At 40.7% G+C, this 17,048-nt stretch overlaps 1 protein-coding gene across 7 annotated transcripts in view; it reads right to left on the bottom strand.

The window, feature by feature from the left end:
• Window positions 1-17,048, bottom strand: part of ZNF366 (zinc finger protein 366) — a 37,820-nt gene that overhangs the window by 14,962 nt on the left and 5,810 nt on the right. For 2 of the 7 annotated variants that reach the window (XM_054810494.1, XM_054810497.1), the window contains exons 2-3: window positions 6,296-6,365; window positions 710-2,037 (exon numbers count right to left, since the gene is read on the bottom strand). In XM_054810494.1, coding sequence (XP_054666469.1) covers window positions 710-2,008 — 1,299 coding nt within the window. In that variant the 5' untranslated portion in view covers window positions 2,009-2,037; window positions 6,296-6,365. Of the gene's footprint in view, window positions 1-709; window positions 2,038-6,295; window positions 6,366-9,550; window positions 9,759-11,124; window positions 12,881-17,048 lie in introns of all 7 variants that reach the window. The other 5 variants (XM_054810493.1, XM_054810500.1, XM_054810495.1 and 2 more) reach the window with 4 other exon arrangements.

The following is a 17,048-nucleotide window of genomic DNA, read 5'->3' as shown; positions in this document are numbered from 1 at the left end:
ATGTCTTCCAAAGCCTGCTCCTAGTCTAAACTGACTTTGCTGTCATTGCTGTCAGCAGTGGCAAGACTTGATACAAATTGTCTGAGATTACGGTCCTCCTTGTACACTTTTATTAACTGGCATTCTGGGTAACTTATGCACAAAGGGGAATTTTTCTTTCATTAGGTTTTTTTTTTTCCTTAAATGTCTCATGATAATGATTCTTCAAAACCTGATGAGTAATAATATACTTTCTTTTGCTGCATACATACAGTCTACTGCAAATACACCTACTTCCCAATTAAGGGAGCAAAGCAATACAATTGGGTTTCAGTAGAAAATTTCTGTTAAAGTTTTTTGGGGGTGTTATACAGCTCTACAAAATTTTGTTATGTTACAGAAGATCATTCTGAAGATAAAACCCAGAAACCAAGAAATGTGAATACAGTTCTGGGAAGTAATACAGGTGGTATAATTGAACTCTTGTTTATAACAAGGAGGGTTTTGTGTGTACTTTCTTAAGACTGACAGAGACATCTAGCTTCTACTGTTGCCAGCGCTGCTGGGGCTTTTGCTCTGCACAGATCTCTCCAGCTGGCAAAGGGCCAGCATGAGGCTGCATAGCCTAATTACCTTCTTTCTGAGGATGTACATATGTGTATTTTTAACAGCCTGTAATCCTTGCGTGACCTTCTGATGCAAGGTGAGAGCACAGCCCGTGCTGGCTTACCTTGTGAGTGAGGGAGTGTTGTTTGAGATGGTGGGGCTGCACAAACTCCATGCCGCATTCAGTGCAGATGTACGGGCGGATGTCTTTGTGCTTCATCATGTGGTTTTGCAGCTGACTTGGGTACTGGAAGGTCTTATCACATTCAGTGCAATTGTACTGTATAGGGCCACGGTGGGTTGTTAAGTGTCTCTTCAGCTGGGCCAGGGTTGGGAAGTCCAGACCACACTCCACACAAATGTTCTCTCGGCCACTCTCGTGCTTGGACTCATGTGCTTTCAGCTCACTGGGGTAGGCAAAACCTCTGCCACAAATCCTGCAGTTGTAAGGCTTGATGTCACTGTGTTGCATCATGTGTCTCTTAAGGTGACTGGTTTGAGTGAAAGCCTTGTGGCACACCTGGCACTTATGTGGCCGAGTGCCCTGGTGTGTCAACATATGTGTGTGCAAGTGGCTCAGCTGCTTGAAAAGCTTGCCACATCGGGTGCAAGCATGTGGCTTAATGCCACTGTGCCCCAAGATATGGGTCACCAAATTGTACTTGGATGTATAGGACTTCTCACACATGGGACATTGCCAACGTTTCTGTTCACCCCCCACATCAACATAGTAACTGTCATCTATCTGAAGGTTGACATCTACTCTTTCCACTTTCTGTTTATTTTCACCACTTTCTCTTACTTCAGCCCTCCTGAAGGGTAGATCTGGAGGTCTTTTCATTTGAAAGGGGTTCCTGAAATGAAAGTTTGGTGGCACAATAAAAGGAAACATTAAGCCAGGGTGGACTTTAGGATAATAAGGGTAAGGAGCCTGCATGAATGCTGGGCTACTGGGCCATGTCATGTTAGACTTCACTGGTTCTTGCTTGATGGGCTTGGCTCCAAAGTGTTCCAGAGTTCTGTAAAACTGAAAACCAAAGTTGCAGAGGTCGATCATCTGGGAACTGTACTTGGGCTGTGCTGGCTGTTGGAACACCAAGGGGAGATTGGAAGAGCCTATGTCATTGTGATCTTCAGGTCTGTCCGGTGGTGATGAGGAACCCTCAAGGGCAATAGAAGGAGGCATTTTTGTTGGCATGCTCTTGCGTTTCCGAGACCCTCCTTCCAAGGACCCCTGGAATGTTTCCATGTCTCCAAGAGGAGGAGGGCCATAGCGGAAATGTGATAGGTGCGGTCTGAATTCTTCACCAAATGGAGTTGTTCTGTGTGGCTTTGTAACAGGGCTCAGCGGCTGCAGGCAGTGGGAGAAGGGGGAGGCTCGGGTACTGTCCACATTAAAACTTGTTTCTTCATTCTTCATCATATTTGACTTTTTCTGTGTTGCCCAAATTCCTTAAATGAAAGAAAAAAACAAATCTCTTTACTTCTTCCTGTTCTCCTGGGTTTAACATTTTATTGTCTATTTCATTGTTTTGGAGATTGTTGCATTTTTTTAACTAAATGCAACTGAGAATGTCTTAGGCCCGTATAAAACAAAGGCCTTCTAAAGCAGAATTAAATTGGTTAGTGAAGAACAACGGAGCTTTGGTCTTCCTGCAGTACAACTGGTGGGTTAAATCAAGTTTGATCCATACAACATCTTTGCAACATAGACATGCTGTACCGTGACACACTACTTTGCAGCTGAATCTGTATGGCAGTGTTTCTGCTTAATTTAATTCAGCCAGGCTATTTGTGGGCAAAACCCTGTCCTTGGCTCTGCATGCACAGGCTCTAGAAGTTGGCGGTGCATCTAAAGGATGTGGCAATACAAACAATAATGTGCACATTTATTATAGTTGTGACATGAAAAGCCTAAGCCAAAAAATGTTAAACTTCTTTGTATCATTAACATGTGCTACTGTGAGAGAAAACAATGGCCAAGTGATCTAAGGACACCGTGTACCATCAGGTTTTGTGCCGTATTTCCTGGCTTCTCTCACTTTGTATTGTAATAAGAAGGCAGAGATTAATTTATTTTCTTTGTTTTAATCCCAGAGATATTTACCTGGCAGGTTTGGGGGAGGAAAGACCTTTGACGACTCTCCAAATTACATTCAGTTTTATAGACTTAATCTAGGGGGGAGGTTGTTTCTAAATAGGTGGGCAAAATCTCCACTATAAAACTAAATATAGAATTAATGTCAACAACCTCCCAGGTCTCCAGAGTAATTGACACCTGAGAATGCTCTAGTGATACAGTTTGACTAGGCAGATTAATAATTTTCTTCTGGCAAAATGTTGTGTTCCACTGATCATATGGGGATCTTCTCCTGAATTTGGGGTTCATCTGAAATATTGTGTATGAATTTCGGTTCATCTTAAATAAGGCTGCTACCTTTTGCCTTGGCTCTCTAGAATCATCAAATCGTAGAATCATTTAGGTTGGAAAAGACCTTTAAGATCATCGAGTCCAACCGTTAACCCAGCACTGCCAAGTCCACCACTAAACCATACCCCGAAGCCCCACATCTACACCTCTTTTAAATACCTCCAGGGATGGTGACTCCACCACTTCCTTGGGCAGCCTGTTCCAATGCTTGACAACCCTTTTGGTGAAGACATTTTTCCTAATATCCAATCTAAAGCTCCCCACAATGGCGCAACTTCAGGCCATTTCCTCTCGTCCTGTCACTTGTTACTTGGGAGAAGAGACCAACACCCACCTGGCCACAACCTCCTGTCAGGTAGCTGTAGGGAGTGATAAGGTCTCCCCTCAGCCTCCTTTTCTCCAGGCTAAACAACCCCAGTTCCCTCAGCCGCTCCTCATCAGACTTGTGCTCCAGACCCTTCACCAGCTTCGTTGCCCTTCTCTGGACACGCTCCAGCACCTCAATGTCTTTCTGGTAGTGAGGGGCCCAACACTGAACACAGCACTCGAGGTGCAGCCTCACCAGTGCCGAGTACAGGGGGACGATCACTTCCCTGGTCCTGCTGGCCACACCATTTCTGATACAACAGCCAGGATGCCGTTGGCCTTCTTGGCCACCTGGGCACACAACTGGCTCACGTTCAGCCAGCTGTCAACCAACACCCCCAGGTCCTTTTCCACCAGGCAGCTTTCCAGCCACTCGTCCCCAAGCCTGTAGTGTTGCATGGGGTTGTTATGACCCAAGTGCAGGACCAGCACTCAGTCTTGTTGAACCCCATACAGTTGGCCTTGGCCCATCGATCCAGCCTGTCCAGATCCCTCTGTAGACCCTTCCTACCCTCCAGCAGATCAACACTCCCATGCAACTTGGTGTCATCTGCAAACTTACTGAGGGTGCACTTGATCCCCTCGTCCAGATCACTGATAAAGATATTAAAGAGAACTGGCGCCAGTACTGAGCCCTAGGGAACACCACTTGTGACCAGCCACCAACTGGATTTAACTCCATTCACCACAACTCTTTGGGCCTGGCCATCCAGACAGTTTTTTACCCAGCAAAGTGTACACCCAACCAAGCTGTCAGCAGTCAGTTTCTCCAGGAGAATGCTGTGGGAAATGGTGTCAAAGGCTTTACTAAAGTCCAGGTAGACAACACCCACAGCCTTTCCCTCATCCACTAAGGGGATCACCTGGCCATAGAAGGAGATCAGGTTAGTCAAGCAGGACCTGCCTTTCATAAACGCATGCTGACTGGGCCTGATCCCCTGGTTGTCCTGTACGTGCCGTGTGATGGCACTCACAATGATCTGCTCCATAACATTCCTTGGCACTGAGGTCAGACTGACAGGCCTGTAGTTCCCCGGATCCTCCTTCTGGCCCTTCTTGTAGGTGGGTGTCACATTTGCTAACCTCCAGTCAACTGGGACCTCCCCGGTTAGCCAGGACTGCTGATAAATGATGGAAAGTGGCTTGGTGAGCACTTCTTCCAGCTCCCTCAGTACCCTTGGGTGGATCCCACCCAGCCCCATAGACCTGTGTGTGTCTAAGTGGTGTAGCAGGTTGCTAATGATTGCCTCTTGGATTATGGGGGCTTCATTCTGCTCCTCATCTCTGTCTTCCAGCTCTGGGGGCTGGGTACCCCAAGCACAACTGGTCTTACTGCTAAAGACCGTGGCAAAGAATGCATTAAGTACCTCAGCCTTCTCCTCATCCTTTGTCACTGTGTTTCCCCCCACATCCAATAAAGGATGGAGATTCTTTTTGGATGGAGATGGAGAGTCTTCCTTTTGTTACTAATGTATTTATAGAAACATTTTTTTATTGTCTTTTACAGCAATAGACAAATTAAGTTCTAGCTGGGCTTTGGCCCTTCTAATTTTCTTCCTGCATAACCTTACAACATCCTTGTAGTCCTCCTGAGGGATGCACTTATCTGAATATGTGTGTGTGTTTCTGTACATGCATGTATCTAGCCAGGCAGAGGCTAGGTTGGAAAACTAGACATATTTTCCCCCTGTCACCTGTGACATGTTGATGCTATTTATAACACCATTCTCGGAACTGCTGGGTGGAGAGCATGAAGGTGTTTGGAGTACTAAAGACACTCCTGTTTCTTTTTCAGGAAGCTTCAGGCTGGATAAACCTGCTTCTAAAGATAGATAAAAGCACATCTCTGTGACCTAGTTAGGCTGTGGACAAGAGAAGGCATCTTAAAAAGCTGCTTGCTAACAGATTATTTCCTTCTAACAGGGTAGACTGTGGAATTATCTTTGAGAAACTGTGTAAAGCCAGAGGCTCATTGACAAAACTTTACAATGGAAAATTTCAACAAAGGGATCAATGCACAAAGAAGGAGTAGTAATTGAAGCAAAAATTGTAGGATCTCTAAACTGATGATTCAAAAACACCTGTGATAGTGGAAAAGGCTAAAAAATAATTGCTTACAACTGAGACAAGTATCTAGTAATTATACCAGGATGTGATTTTCAGTTCCTAGCTCATTGACTGTAAGTAGTGTACATATATATACACATTATATATATACATACACACACTATATTTTTTGTGTGTATGCATCTATATGTAATATATACGTGTGTATGTTCCATCAGAAGGATTGTTCGGGAGTACGCATTCTGCTATGTTTCCTTGTCACCGTCACTCCCTAGGCAAAATAAAAAACAGTTAAATCTTGAAGCCTCTTTATGTACAAAAGCTTGACTTTTTAATAAGTGAGAAGGGGAAGGGAATCTTCTGAATAGAAAAAAAAAGACTCCACTTCTTTCCAAAAGGGAAAAAGTGTTGGGTTGGTTTTGGTTTTTTTTTTTTTCAAAATTCGTTCTAAGCAAAGTTAAACTCACACAATTTGAACATAAAATATGCCTGTAGGCGAAAATCTTCCCTTCAAAGTATGGGCCTGTCCCTCAAATAACTTTCATCTTGTGTATCTGATTCTTTCCCAGTAATATGGGTATAAAATGCTTCAGAAAGCCCATAGCAATTAAGAACCCAGCTATGTTATTTACTGCTTTTGTTAGATTATTGAAATGCTGCCAAAAATACACAGAAGTGACAGTGAGTTATGTCTAATTGCTCTCTTGTCTCTTGGCTGCCAGTTACTCCCTTCTTCCACAGCTTGTTTTATGCAAAATTTCAATCTTTCTGGAACACGGAGTTATGGCAGAGGACATAGAACTGCTTGAAATTACAAGAAAGAAATAATTTCCTTGCACTACAAACCTTCGGCTGCTTTCACTGAGCATATGGGTTTATTCCGCTGTCCATGGCTACTCACATCACAGGATCAGGCCTACGAGGGAAAGTGTTTGAACAGTCAGAGACCAGCACAGTCAGAGAGGTGCTACATAATCCAACAAAAACCACCAAAAGTGGAAGGAAAATATAGATTTGCAGTCTAAATATGGATCACTTTGCTGCTTTTTTTTTTTCCCCTTCAATCTGCCAAACCCCATGATGTAGAAATTAATTGAGGAAAGATTAAATGTAGCTTCTCTTCTTATCTCCTTTCATGTAGGTAGCAAACCCTTGCTAATTTGAACGGAGGCATGATCTTCACCTTGACCAGAACTTAATTCTATAAAAATCTAAGTCCTGAGGAAATTGTAGAAGAGACTACAGATTTGACCACCATGCAAGAAATAGTTAAGAAGTAGTCCCTTCTTCTTTAAATAATATCAGTAGAGAACTTTAAAGCTTTTAATACTACAGTTTCCCAATAATTTTGTGCTATCTGACTTTGGAGTAGCTGATCTCATTTTAATACTCAACAATAAATAAGGGAGGGTGAACTTAAAAAATTTTATTTTAAATATCTCCTAGGGACCTGTTGTGTTTCCTATATAAACACTTTAAAACTTCTTTCTTTCTTCAGCATGTAGTATTTAAAATGTAATGCTATGTAGCACAGCGGTATGTGGTTCTAAACATTGAGGCTAGTTTAAACTTGGATAGACATTAAAATTCTAGCTTTTATCAACAGCATTTCGGCTCCTCAGTTTTGAAAACTTGGTCTGGAAGGCTCACTGAGACAGAGATTTCCATGCTGTATTGGTACTTAAACATAAAAATTAAAGAGCTTATTAAAAAGTTAATTTCTTTAGAAGAGACAAGCATCCTCACAGTTTCTTTCTTTATGTAAATAAGTATATTTGGAAATACACTATTTTGAAAAATAGAACCATAAATAAGCCCTCTGCTTGCCCTTTCAAAAAAAGGAAAAGAAAGGCTACAGTGAGTTCAGATAACTGTTGAAGTATTTCCAAAATTGAATATCTATGCAGCAGCTAATAATGTTGGTAACTTCCATGAAAGAGGAAGGGAGTTTAATACAGAATATGAATCACCATTTGCTTTCTCATTTCCACTCATCATGTTTCTACAGACAAAGGATTAAAAAAGCAGGTAAATCATGCTATTCGCTCTACAAACATATGCACTGTAATGGTCTCCAGTTAAGATTCTGTACTGAAGTCAGAAGCAAATCCTCTTTAGACTTCATTAGAACCAAGATTCTGCTTCCCGCTTGAAAGTACCTTCTGTCTATAGACTAGTAATAAGCCCAGCCATAATAATGTGAGGTTATGAAGTTTTTCAAGCTTAAACACTGACTACTACTGATTTTGCTCTTGGGCAGCACAACCATAAAACCAGAAATGAGACCAAGATGAGTGAAAGTGATATGTACTCTTAGACAAAGGGAAATGGACTACTCTATTAGATTTGCACTTGTGTTTGCTATTTCAGAAGAATATGAAGCAGAGGGAAGTGTAGGAAGTCTAAAGGTGGCTGCATAGGCTGAACAGCTTCTCTTGACTGGAAGAGGAATTTCACGTTAAAGTGAACATGTATGACTGTAGAAACCACACCCTGTAAGACTGAATTTCTGCTCTCCTCCTGGGGCCTGAAACATTGGCCTCTATAAGGAAAGAATGAAATCTAACAGCTGTTTGTGTGTTGGATATGGTGAGGATCAGTGACAAATGACACACTATTACATTTCTTGAGCTAAAGTTGAGCAGTTGAAGAGCTTCAGCCTTATTGATTAACCAGTTGGGTTTTTTCAATTGCTGACTTTTGTAAACTCTTATTATAGTGATGGTTATGGTTATCTTAATATGTTCAATGGGATGTCCTTTGTTCAGTTCACACTTCCAAATAGGTTTTGGATTTAAATGTATTCAGTCATACAGCTGTTGAACTAAGCAACAAATTCTTTACTTAGTTTTCTCTCAGTTGCTATTTATGCAAAACTCACATCAGTCTCAGGATCTGACCAAAGGGGCTTTACTTTGATGTATTCATCTCATTTCAGCAGCAAAGCAGTGTTCCTTACCAAATCTACACTGTGTTGAGTTATTTGTCAAACTGTGAAAATGCCAGGAATATCTGTACAAAGATGAATGTATCCATTACTGGTAACCAAGTATTTTCAGTTAGTACACATCTGATCCCTCCTTACAATTTTCCTTGCTAGTTTCTTCCAATGACAGCATGAACCCTTGATAAGCCACTTTTTTCTTTCTCTTGCTGCCTCCAGTATGTGAGTGAAGTTGTGTGATAATGTTGCTGTTCCTCATTTCCTTTTCTATTGGGAATTTCATAGTTTCAGAGAGTTGGAAAACAATCATGTGGGTGTTTTTAACCTGTAATTTTCAAGTGTATCTTGTCTGTTTTGCTGGTTTTATGGCCTGTCTGGAGTAAGAAGTTGAACTAGATGATAATAATGTTCCATATGTGTAATATCAGTGCACCTGATTGTCTTTCGTACAGTCAGATTTTTGTTTAGAAGTGCTATCTTGGTGAATGATGCAGAAGTTCTAAATACGCTTAAAAGTTTTAGAGTTATTTCAGTACTAGGTTCACTAGATTGAGACTCAAGTTGTCATTGTTATTCAATAATGGATTATTTCTGTAGGTTTTTTTTCAAATTAAGGTATTTTATTTACTCTAGGCTTGAGTGACTGTAGTCATTAGAGGGAGGCAGAAGATGAAAGACCATGTCCAAACTTACACCAGAACTTCTCTAAAATCAGTGTCACCCTTAATCTCTTATTCTTTAGAGAAGTCCATGCAAGGTGTGTTTTCCATCCATATTCTCCAGGCATAAATATCCACATTTCAAGCACACAGATTTGAAAAATAGACGCCATTAACATACAGTGATTGCATGTTAATATACTCAAGCTAAGTATATAGACTGTTATATATGAATATATATATGTTAACAAGTATATGTTAATAGATCCAAATTAGCCTTGAAGTCCCTATGCTACATTATTGGAAGCTAACCTAACAGATTATTTACATTTTAAATGAAGAAAGAACTTTTGCTACCACAGTGTGGAACTGCGAGAAGAAAGAAATTTGGACTACCTTGCAAAAATAAACATGGAGTTAGGGAAAGTATCCAAAATCAATGAGTGCAGATACTGATTAGAGAGACACAAATGTTGGGGAAGCATTAAAAAAACAGACCTGAGCTGGGAATAATAGCTGTTGTGGAGTTTAGTAAAATCTTTTCCAATACCATTTCTACAAATACATCTTTTCTCTCTCTCTCACACATGCATGTTGACCTAGTGTCAAATGAAGTCCATGATTTAACCATCAGCTTGTCTTCCGAGATAAGGCTTCTTGTCCAATGTGTTTTATGAGACAGGTATGTCTGCTTAATTGGAGAACACTGTCAAGATAAAGATATTGCAATAAATATTTCTATTTCTCTTTTTGATGACCATCATTAATAGAATTAGAATTGGAAATAAGTAAACAATTGTTCATGAAAATGGTCTGGAATGACTGAAAACAAGAAGTGGACCAGATCAGGCTTTTTCTTCCTACATTAGTATGATAGTACTGAGGAGCTCCGTGTCTTTTCACTTCTCCCTAGGAAATTACCTTCATCTGCTGGTATCAGGCTTCAGGATAAAACTTCTTCTTTCCATCAACAAATGTGGGGGTTTTTCTCAGCGAATGCTTGGTAAAGGAAAACTGATAACCTTGGTAACTCTTCCAAGGGCATAATCAGAGCTCACTAAGGCTTGTGGAAAGACTTCCAATGAACTCTGAAACTAATCCTTCACAATTTTCCTTGTTCTTTGTTATGGGTTCTGTTGTTCAATGAGATATGAACCCATCTATGCCATGACAAAAAATTTATACTTTTGAGAAATATATTGTATACATATGGAAAAAATAACTTATATCCTGAGACAATATGTTAACAGATGGTAACCGTTGCAGACAAACTTAATGGAAATCATATGATCATACACCAAAGAAGTTAAATTGATTTAAAAATCTGACACATTTAAACAGCTTAACATGACACATTTTCAAAGATATCTTATATATTAAATAATCTTTTTGTTTTTCTTTCATTGACTCTTTTTTGTCACATCTTCCTCTGTTCGTGTTTGAATTTTGATCATTTTAGATATTCTTTATGCTCTAAGGGCTTCCTATGCAGTGTAGCTGCATTAATACTGTCTGGGAAATGACACCAATACAAAGAAACGGATCTTCTCTCAGAAAACTGTGCAATAGAAATATCCTCCTTGCATTGTCTTTGTTATTCCCAAATTTTAACATTTTAATTTACATCATCTTTGTTTTATTTTAGCTGGGAAATACAGAAGATTAGGAAACATACCAATTTGCCTGTACTGCCTATAGAGTGGCTTTTGGAATTGTCTTGGATATATGTGTAACTTGGTCTTCTACTCAATTTTCAGAGAGCAAGACACTACAAGCACTTTTACGGGAGTATAGTTACTTTGGTATTTCTTGTAACAGAGAAAATGCTTAAAATAGTATCAAAATGAATGCACATTCATTTTTCCTTAACTTACAGACCTTTTTTGTTTTGATAGTTATTAAAAGTGTTGTACTAGGTTCTGACATTTCCTCTGCTGAAAGTCTAGAGCAGTCCCACCACCCACGCTGCCAAAGTTGGGGCACTATTTGTGGCATCAGATGTGCTTATGTAGTTGTTTATGGCGTAATTTGCTTTTCAATGGTGGCACTGATTAGATGAAAAAAAAATTTACCTGGTGCTGTAGTGAGGTAGCTGTGGATACTTTTCTTCTCTCCAGCATTAGTGCCATGTTCTCAGTTTTGCAAAATGTTTTGCTATTCCTCTCATTGCTTTTATGTGTGCTCTGTCCTTAGTTTAGCAAAACCTGTGCTATTATTCTCACTACTTTTCTGTTGCCTAACAAGACAGTAGTTGGAGGTCACAGAGCAGTATGACTGGGTTAACCACTGAACATCTGCAACAGGGACTTACTGGTAATGCCCCTGGCAGTACTTAAGCCTCATGGACCATTTCTAGTCATTTCAGTATACATATGAAGTGCCCTTTGAATACGGTTTAGGCTTGCTACTGTTTTGGCTCTATTTCTCTTTTTCTTATCCTCCTTTCTCATTTTTTTTTCTTTTTTCTTCCTCTTTGTGAGTTTTCTTAGTTCTTCTCTTATGTTTCCTTCCCTCTTCACTTCTCTATTCCATCTGTGGTTCACTCACTCTCTGCTTCTCTATTCTATCTGCTAAAATGGTCAGCAACACAGAGATAACCTGGATAATAAAGTGGATGTTAAGTCCACAGGCTCTGAAGTGTTAGCTGTTTACACAAAGTCACCCCAAACCACAGCTACACGCAGTGGGAGCCTGCAAGGCACAGCAAATTATCCAATCTAAAAGTGTGTAAGGGGACAAAGATTATATGTCCTCAGCTGAGCACTTCTACCTGCCTGATTCTCTGGTACCAACAGGGAATTCAAGGCTCCTTCAGAGTGGGGAGGAAGGGGAGAGGGAGCAGGTGTCTGCTGGCAGATCCCTACCTCTGGTCCACAGCGCGACCCTGCCCCATCTCTGCCCATCACAGGATGGGCTCTGGCCCAACCTCTTGCCTTTCTCTTTCTCTCCACAGAAATTTGCTAAGTGTACCCTGAAACTGAGCTGCTGGTGAGGTACGGAGGATGTAAAACCAGCCATATCAGCTGAGGTCTTGTGGAGGATATAATAAACAGGAGAGAGTATCATGACAACTTTCCAGCATTGTCTTCAGGCCTCCAGCTGTCTGGGGCTCAGAGCTTTCCTAATCCAAAGATGTTGTATTCTGATTTTTTTCTTATTCCATGAAGGATGGATGTGGATAAAAGTTATTTAACATAAAAATCCAAAGAAAGACAACTGTTTCCTGTGGGCTGAGGGGCGTACAGAGATAGGTACTGTGTGCTGGGGAAGTGAGATGTCTTTGAGTGCTTTGATGGAGGGTTTTGTACCTCCAGCGATTTAGAGAGGAGCCAGGGAAGTGAGAGTGCACTGTGCAGGAGGAGAGATGCCCACCTACACTTTTCTCAATCTACGTCTCCCCAAAATACTTCAATTTCTATTCCTTCAAGTCCTCTGAAACCCATTGTACTGTAGGTTATTTCACTCATGCCCACTTTCCATCTCCCCACCAACTCCCTGAACAGCTGACCTTGTCCTGCTTCAATTTCTCCTCTTTAGAAACAATGTTTTTGCCACTGTAAAGCTGGATCATTTTCACTGACAACCGTCTAACTGCGCAGTCTTTATTGGTTAGGGGTTTTTTTTTAAAATGTACCATGGCTCTGTTTTGTTTGGGGGTTTTTTTCCACAAAAACAGGAAAGCAAAATACATTCATATTCTGAAGAGAATCTTGGAAGATATGTGGGGCTGAACTATTGCCTCAGTGTGTGGCACTGGGCCGCTTTTGAAGGTGCTTCTGTGTTTGTGTCAAGAAGAAATTGTCCTTTGGTACCCCAGACTAGTTTCACCTGTTTTGAAAAGAAAACAAAAAGGCAAGGCAGAGTGCTGAGAGCTGTTGTCCAGCAAACAAGTACAGATCTGAGTTTAGGCTGAAGATGGCCCTTAACAAATTACACTCACTCATACCAGACCCTCAGTCCCTTCTTCTGGAGCTTTGGCACTGCAGAGGAGGGGTTACGAGGCGGAATGAACCAAAAGGAGCCTGACACAGTAGCCAAGCCATAAATGCAATCACCCAGGAGGGCGAAGTGCCTTTAACTTTCAATAGGCCTGGAGAAGCGACACGTGGAGGGAAGCCCAGACATATGTCTAGGTATGGAGTCTGCAGCCCCTGACTACCCCGTCTGATTTCTCTCCGCTCCCTGCCCCTTGGCTCCAGCCACAGGAGAGCAGGGTTACCCTCGGAGCGTCTAGTCAGGGCACTCCCTTAAGAGGGTAGGGATGTGGGTCCAGACTCCTCAGGGGGAAGGAGGGAAATGAGTCAGTGTCTCCCACCTTGAGGCTGTTCTATTTCACACTAAGTCTGATGTCATTGGTGTATATTCAGTTTCATATAAATATTCTTACAGGACTGGGTCCCTGAGAGCATTTGGGCATAGGTATACTGAGTTTCCAGACCCTGCCCAGAGGTCAGGGCTGACAAGACCAGATTGGCTGTGATGGTGACATTGGGAGCACATACAGAGCTTCAAAACTGGTGCCAGCAGACCTAGTGGAAAAGCAATTTGATCCTGCCCTCACTAGTTATTGGAATTAACGATGGGTTGGCCAGCTCAGTTAATTACTCAATTAAACAATGGCAGTAATTCATCCTAAGTAACTGTCCTAATTCTCTCCCTCACATCATCCATGTTGCACTGAAATCATTATGGAAAATCTGGGGTGTAGCTGAGAACAAAATTTGGGATTTGGCTATTATGAGGTGATGCCAATAAGACAAATTTCTTCCTTTTTTAAAGCTGGATAAGGAGCTCTCATGTCAAAGACTGGAACCATGGATCTGGCCCTGCCTTTATAAAGTATGTGGAGTCACTTTAATCACTGTTTGCAGAAGTCCTATCACTCCATCCCTGTTTCCTGTCTACTTCCATATCTGCCACTGCAAATTAAAATAGTACATTTTTGGCACCACAGGACTCCTATGTATTAAATAGTTTTTCCTCTGGAAAATTATCAAATAACACTAACACACGTTTAGGATTTTTTTTCCTCACCATACAGATACTGTAAGAGACAGGGTGAACAGAAGATCCAATAAATAATGCAAATATAAGGAAGGATCTGGTAGTAAAATAGTAACATTGAGTAAGTATGGAGTCCTTGAAAGAACACTTTGGACATATCTTCCGCCTACAAAGCACAACCGTTAAACACTATAGAGTGGAGACAGAGCTCTGCAGTAGTATTATTGTAAAATAAATAACAGAGCCATGCAGAACACCCAGAATTAGAATGATCAAAAAAGCATGCCCTTCCATAACCCTCATGCTGTCCTGCTTGGGCTGTTGTTTTGAAAGTAAACCTTTCACTAGCTTTCATGACCTTTAAAAAGGAAATAGATTGAGCTTTCCTTCCTACTGTAGTCCCAGTGTCGTTATCACCTCTATGGAGGCCAGAGAGATGGTCTGGTCTCCTTCCACCTCTTTGTTATCTTAAAGGGTAGCTAAGGGCCACCTCCAGCCTTGGTTCTTCAAGCCAGCCCACTGGCATCCTCCTACACCATCAGCAATTCTGGGTGTTGTGTGTGTAAAGCAACAAGTACTTGAAAATAATGAAATACCAGGTAAAATGTGCACGTACCCTTGGAGGAGGGCCAAAGGAGAAGAGGATTGTATGGGAGAGTTTTCATACAAAGTCTCCAAAAGAGATTAGTTTTTTAAGGAAAGTCCAGTTTTAATTAAACATGGGGGGGAGGGGGGTATTATTAGTCTTCAGAAAGACCATTGCTTTTTGTATTTATTTTGCATTCAATTCTTTGTTTCACACAATTCAAAACTCATAGTGAAACTGAAGGTTGCTAAAGTGGTAGGTATTGTGTGTTCCAGTAAGATATTTAACCTACCAGAACTGAAAGAAGAGTTTTTTTCATCCAGAAACTGACAGAATTAGGAAAAATATAACTGCTACTGAACACTTCTCTTGGTGTTCAGCTCATTAAAAGTAATTACCAGATTATGCTTTCCTAATCATTGAGGAAAGATGAATAAATTTCATTTCAGCTGAAGTTTCAGCAGACTTCTTGCTGGAAAAGCTGCTTGGCTGAAAAGACTGATTAATCCCTATTAACCTCTATTACTCACTTGCAATTAAGCTGGCTCATTAGTGACTTAGACATTTCCCTCTGAACACAAGTTCAACAGGAAACACAGCAAAGGAATTATAGATGCCAGTGCCATTCCTAGGACACCCCTGTGTTTATTCTGTTGATATCCAAATAGAAAAGTCTAAGAATCATGAGCAATGCGACAGAGTTAAAAATGCCTCTTAAGTCAAATTGCTGGGACAATGGAGGAAACTACTTTTGATATACCTGCACTGTGATGAGGGAGCTCTGCTTTCCAGACTGCCAGAGCATAAAATCTGTGCTAAAGCATTGAAACCATGCTGAACATGTATTTATTGTTCAGAAAAATTATCACCGTCATATACATCTCACAATTGCATTCAAATGAGGGTTCATATTTTTAAAAACAGTTTTGTTTAAAAAGAAATGTACTTAGTTCTTCAGTTCCAGTGTGAAATAGTGGTTTTGACTGATCATATGAAGTGCCTGCAAGGAACTTTCTCTCTGGCTTTGCTCCTTACCTGTAATGCCAAGCTTGAATCTTCTCCTTGATTGAACAGCAAAAAAGCAAATGCTTTCCCTCTCTGATCCTCCAAATGTATACTGCATATTGGTTTTAATTATTTTGTTAACTTCTAGCAAGTTTTAAGAATAAGCATTAGTTTGTTACCACAATTAAAGAAAATCTGAAATTTAAAAAAATTTTATATTGCTTCTGTGATTTTGATCAATTGGCAAATAAATCTCTATGTAAATCAACTAAGAGGGAAAAATTCTTGAGGTTAATTATTTTAAACTGAAACAGATTTAAACTGCCAGTTTTACTGAATTCAATAAACTAGCATACGGAGTGGGAACGGCAGCTCAGCCTTAGCCAAATGTCATCAGCAGATACTGGAACAGAGACTAGAGCTACAAACAAATAAGAAATTACTTTTTGCCAAAGGAAAAAAAAAAGTGAGAAGAAACTCAATATAGTTTGAAATCTGAAATTCTAACATTTCCAAAACCTCTCTAGTACTAATCCTTCACTATTAGTGATGCCAAAGGCTTGTTCTGGATACTCAGTTCAGTGTATATAACTCTCAGAGTATAACACTTTCCCAATCCACATGCGTGCGCACACACACACCCACACACCCAATCATTTTTGGCAGGGCTTTTTCCCTGCAAAAATGTCAAGTGCCATGTAAAAAACCCTGGAACATTTTATAGAAATTATTGCTGTGTTTTGGGAGGAAGGCTGTGGTATGGGCAGGGGGACATTACCCAGAGGATAAATAGTCATGTGAATCCTGTTCTGGCTTACTGTCTGAACCACATTCAGTGTCTTCCACTGGGTGCCTGTTCATGCATTTTTTTCTGTGAAACAAGTGAACAAGCTAGTGAAAACCCTCACTGCAGTCATTAGAGCGAATCCCGAGTCCTGATCATTTGCCTACAGAACCCAGTGCAATCTGTTCAACTGCATTTCTTCACCTGTGGCTTAAGCTTAGAGGAGGGTTCCCCTTTTGTGGGACATGAAGAAAGAAATTAATGTACCTGGGATCAAAAGGCTTTAATTAGTATATTGATTTTTCTGGCAGAGGTAAGAGGAGAGGCAAAGGAGGTGTTGGTCAGCACCTTCCCTCTGATGCATGTGACTGCTTCCATAGCATTCCGACAAAATGCTACCTACAGATGTATAAAATTATTTGTGAAACCTTGATGACTTCACATTGTGAGTGCAGCATTATGCAGAAAAACTGTTTAGTGTAACATTTGTCCTGGTGTGATTCCTTGCAGTGGTGCTGCAGAATTTTTTTTTTTTTCCTGCACTTTTATAAATGGATGGGTTTAGTTTCTGGTAAACCTACAAGCACATTGTTGTCAGCTTGCTCTTCCAGGAGGTC

The sequence above is a fragment of the Grus americana genome, chromosome Z (genome assembly GCF_028858705.1).
Source record: "Grus americana isolate bGruAme1 chromosome Z, bGruAme1.mat, whole genome shotgun sequence".
NCBI classification, from domain to species: domain Eukaryota; kingdom Metazoa; phylum Chordata; class Aves; order Gruiformes; family Gruidae; genus Grus; species Grus americana.
This window is presented reverse-complemented; position numbering and strand designations above follow the sequence as displayed.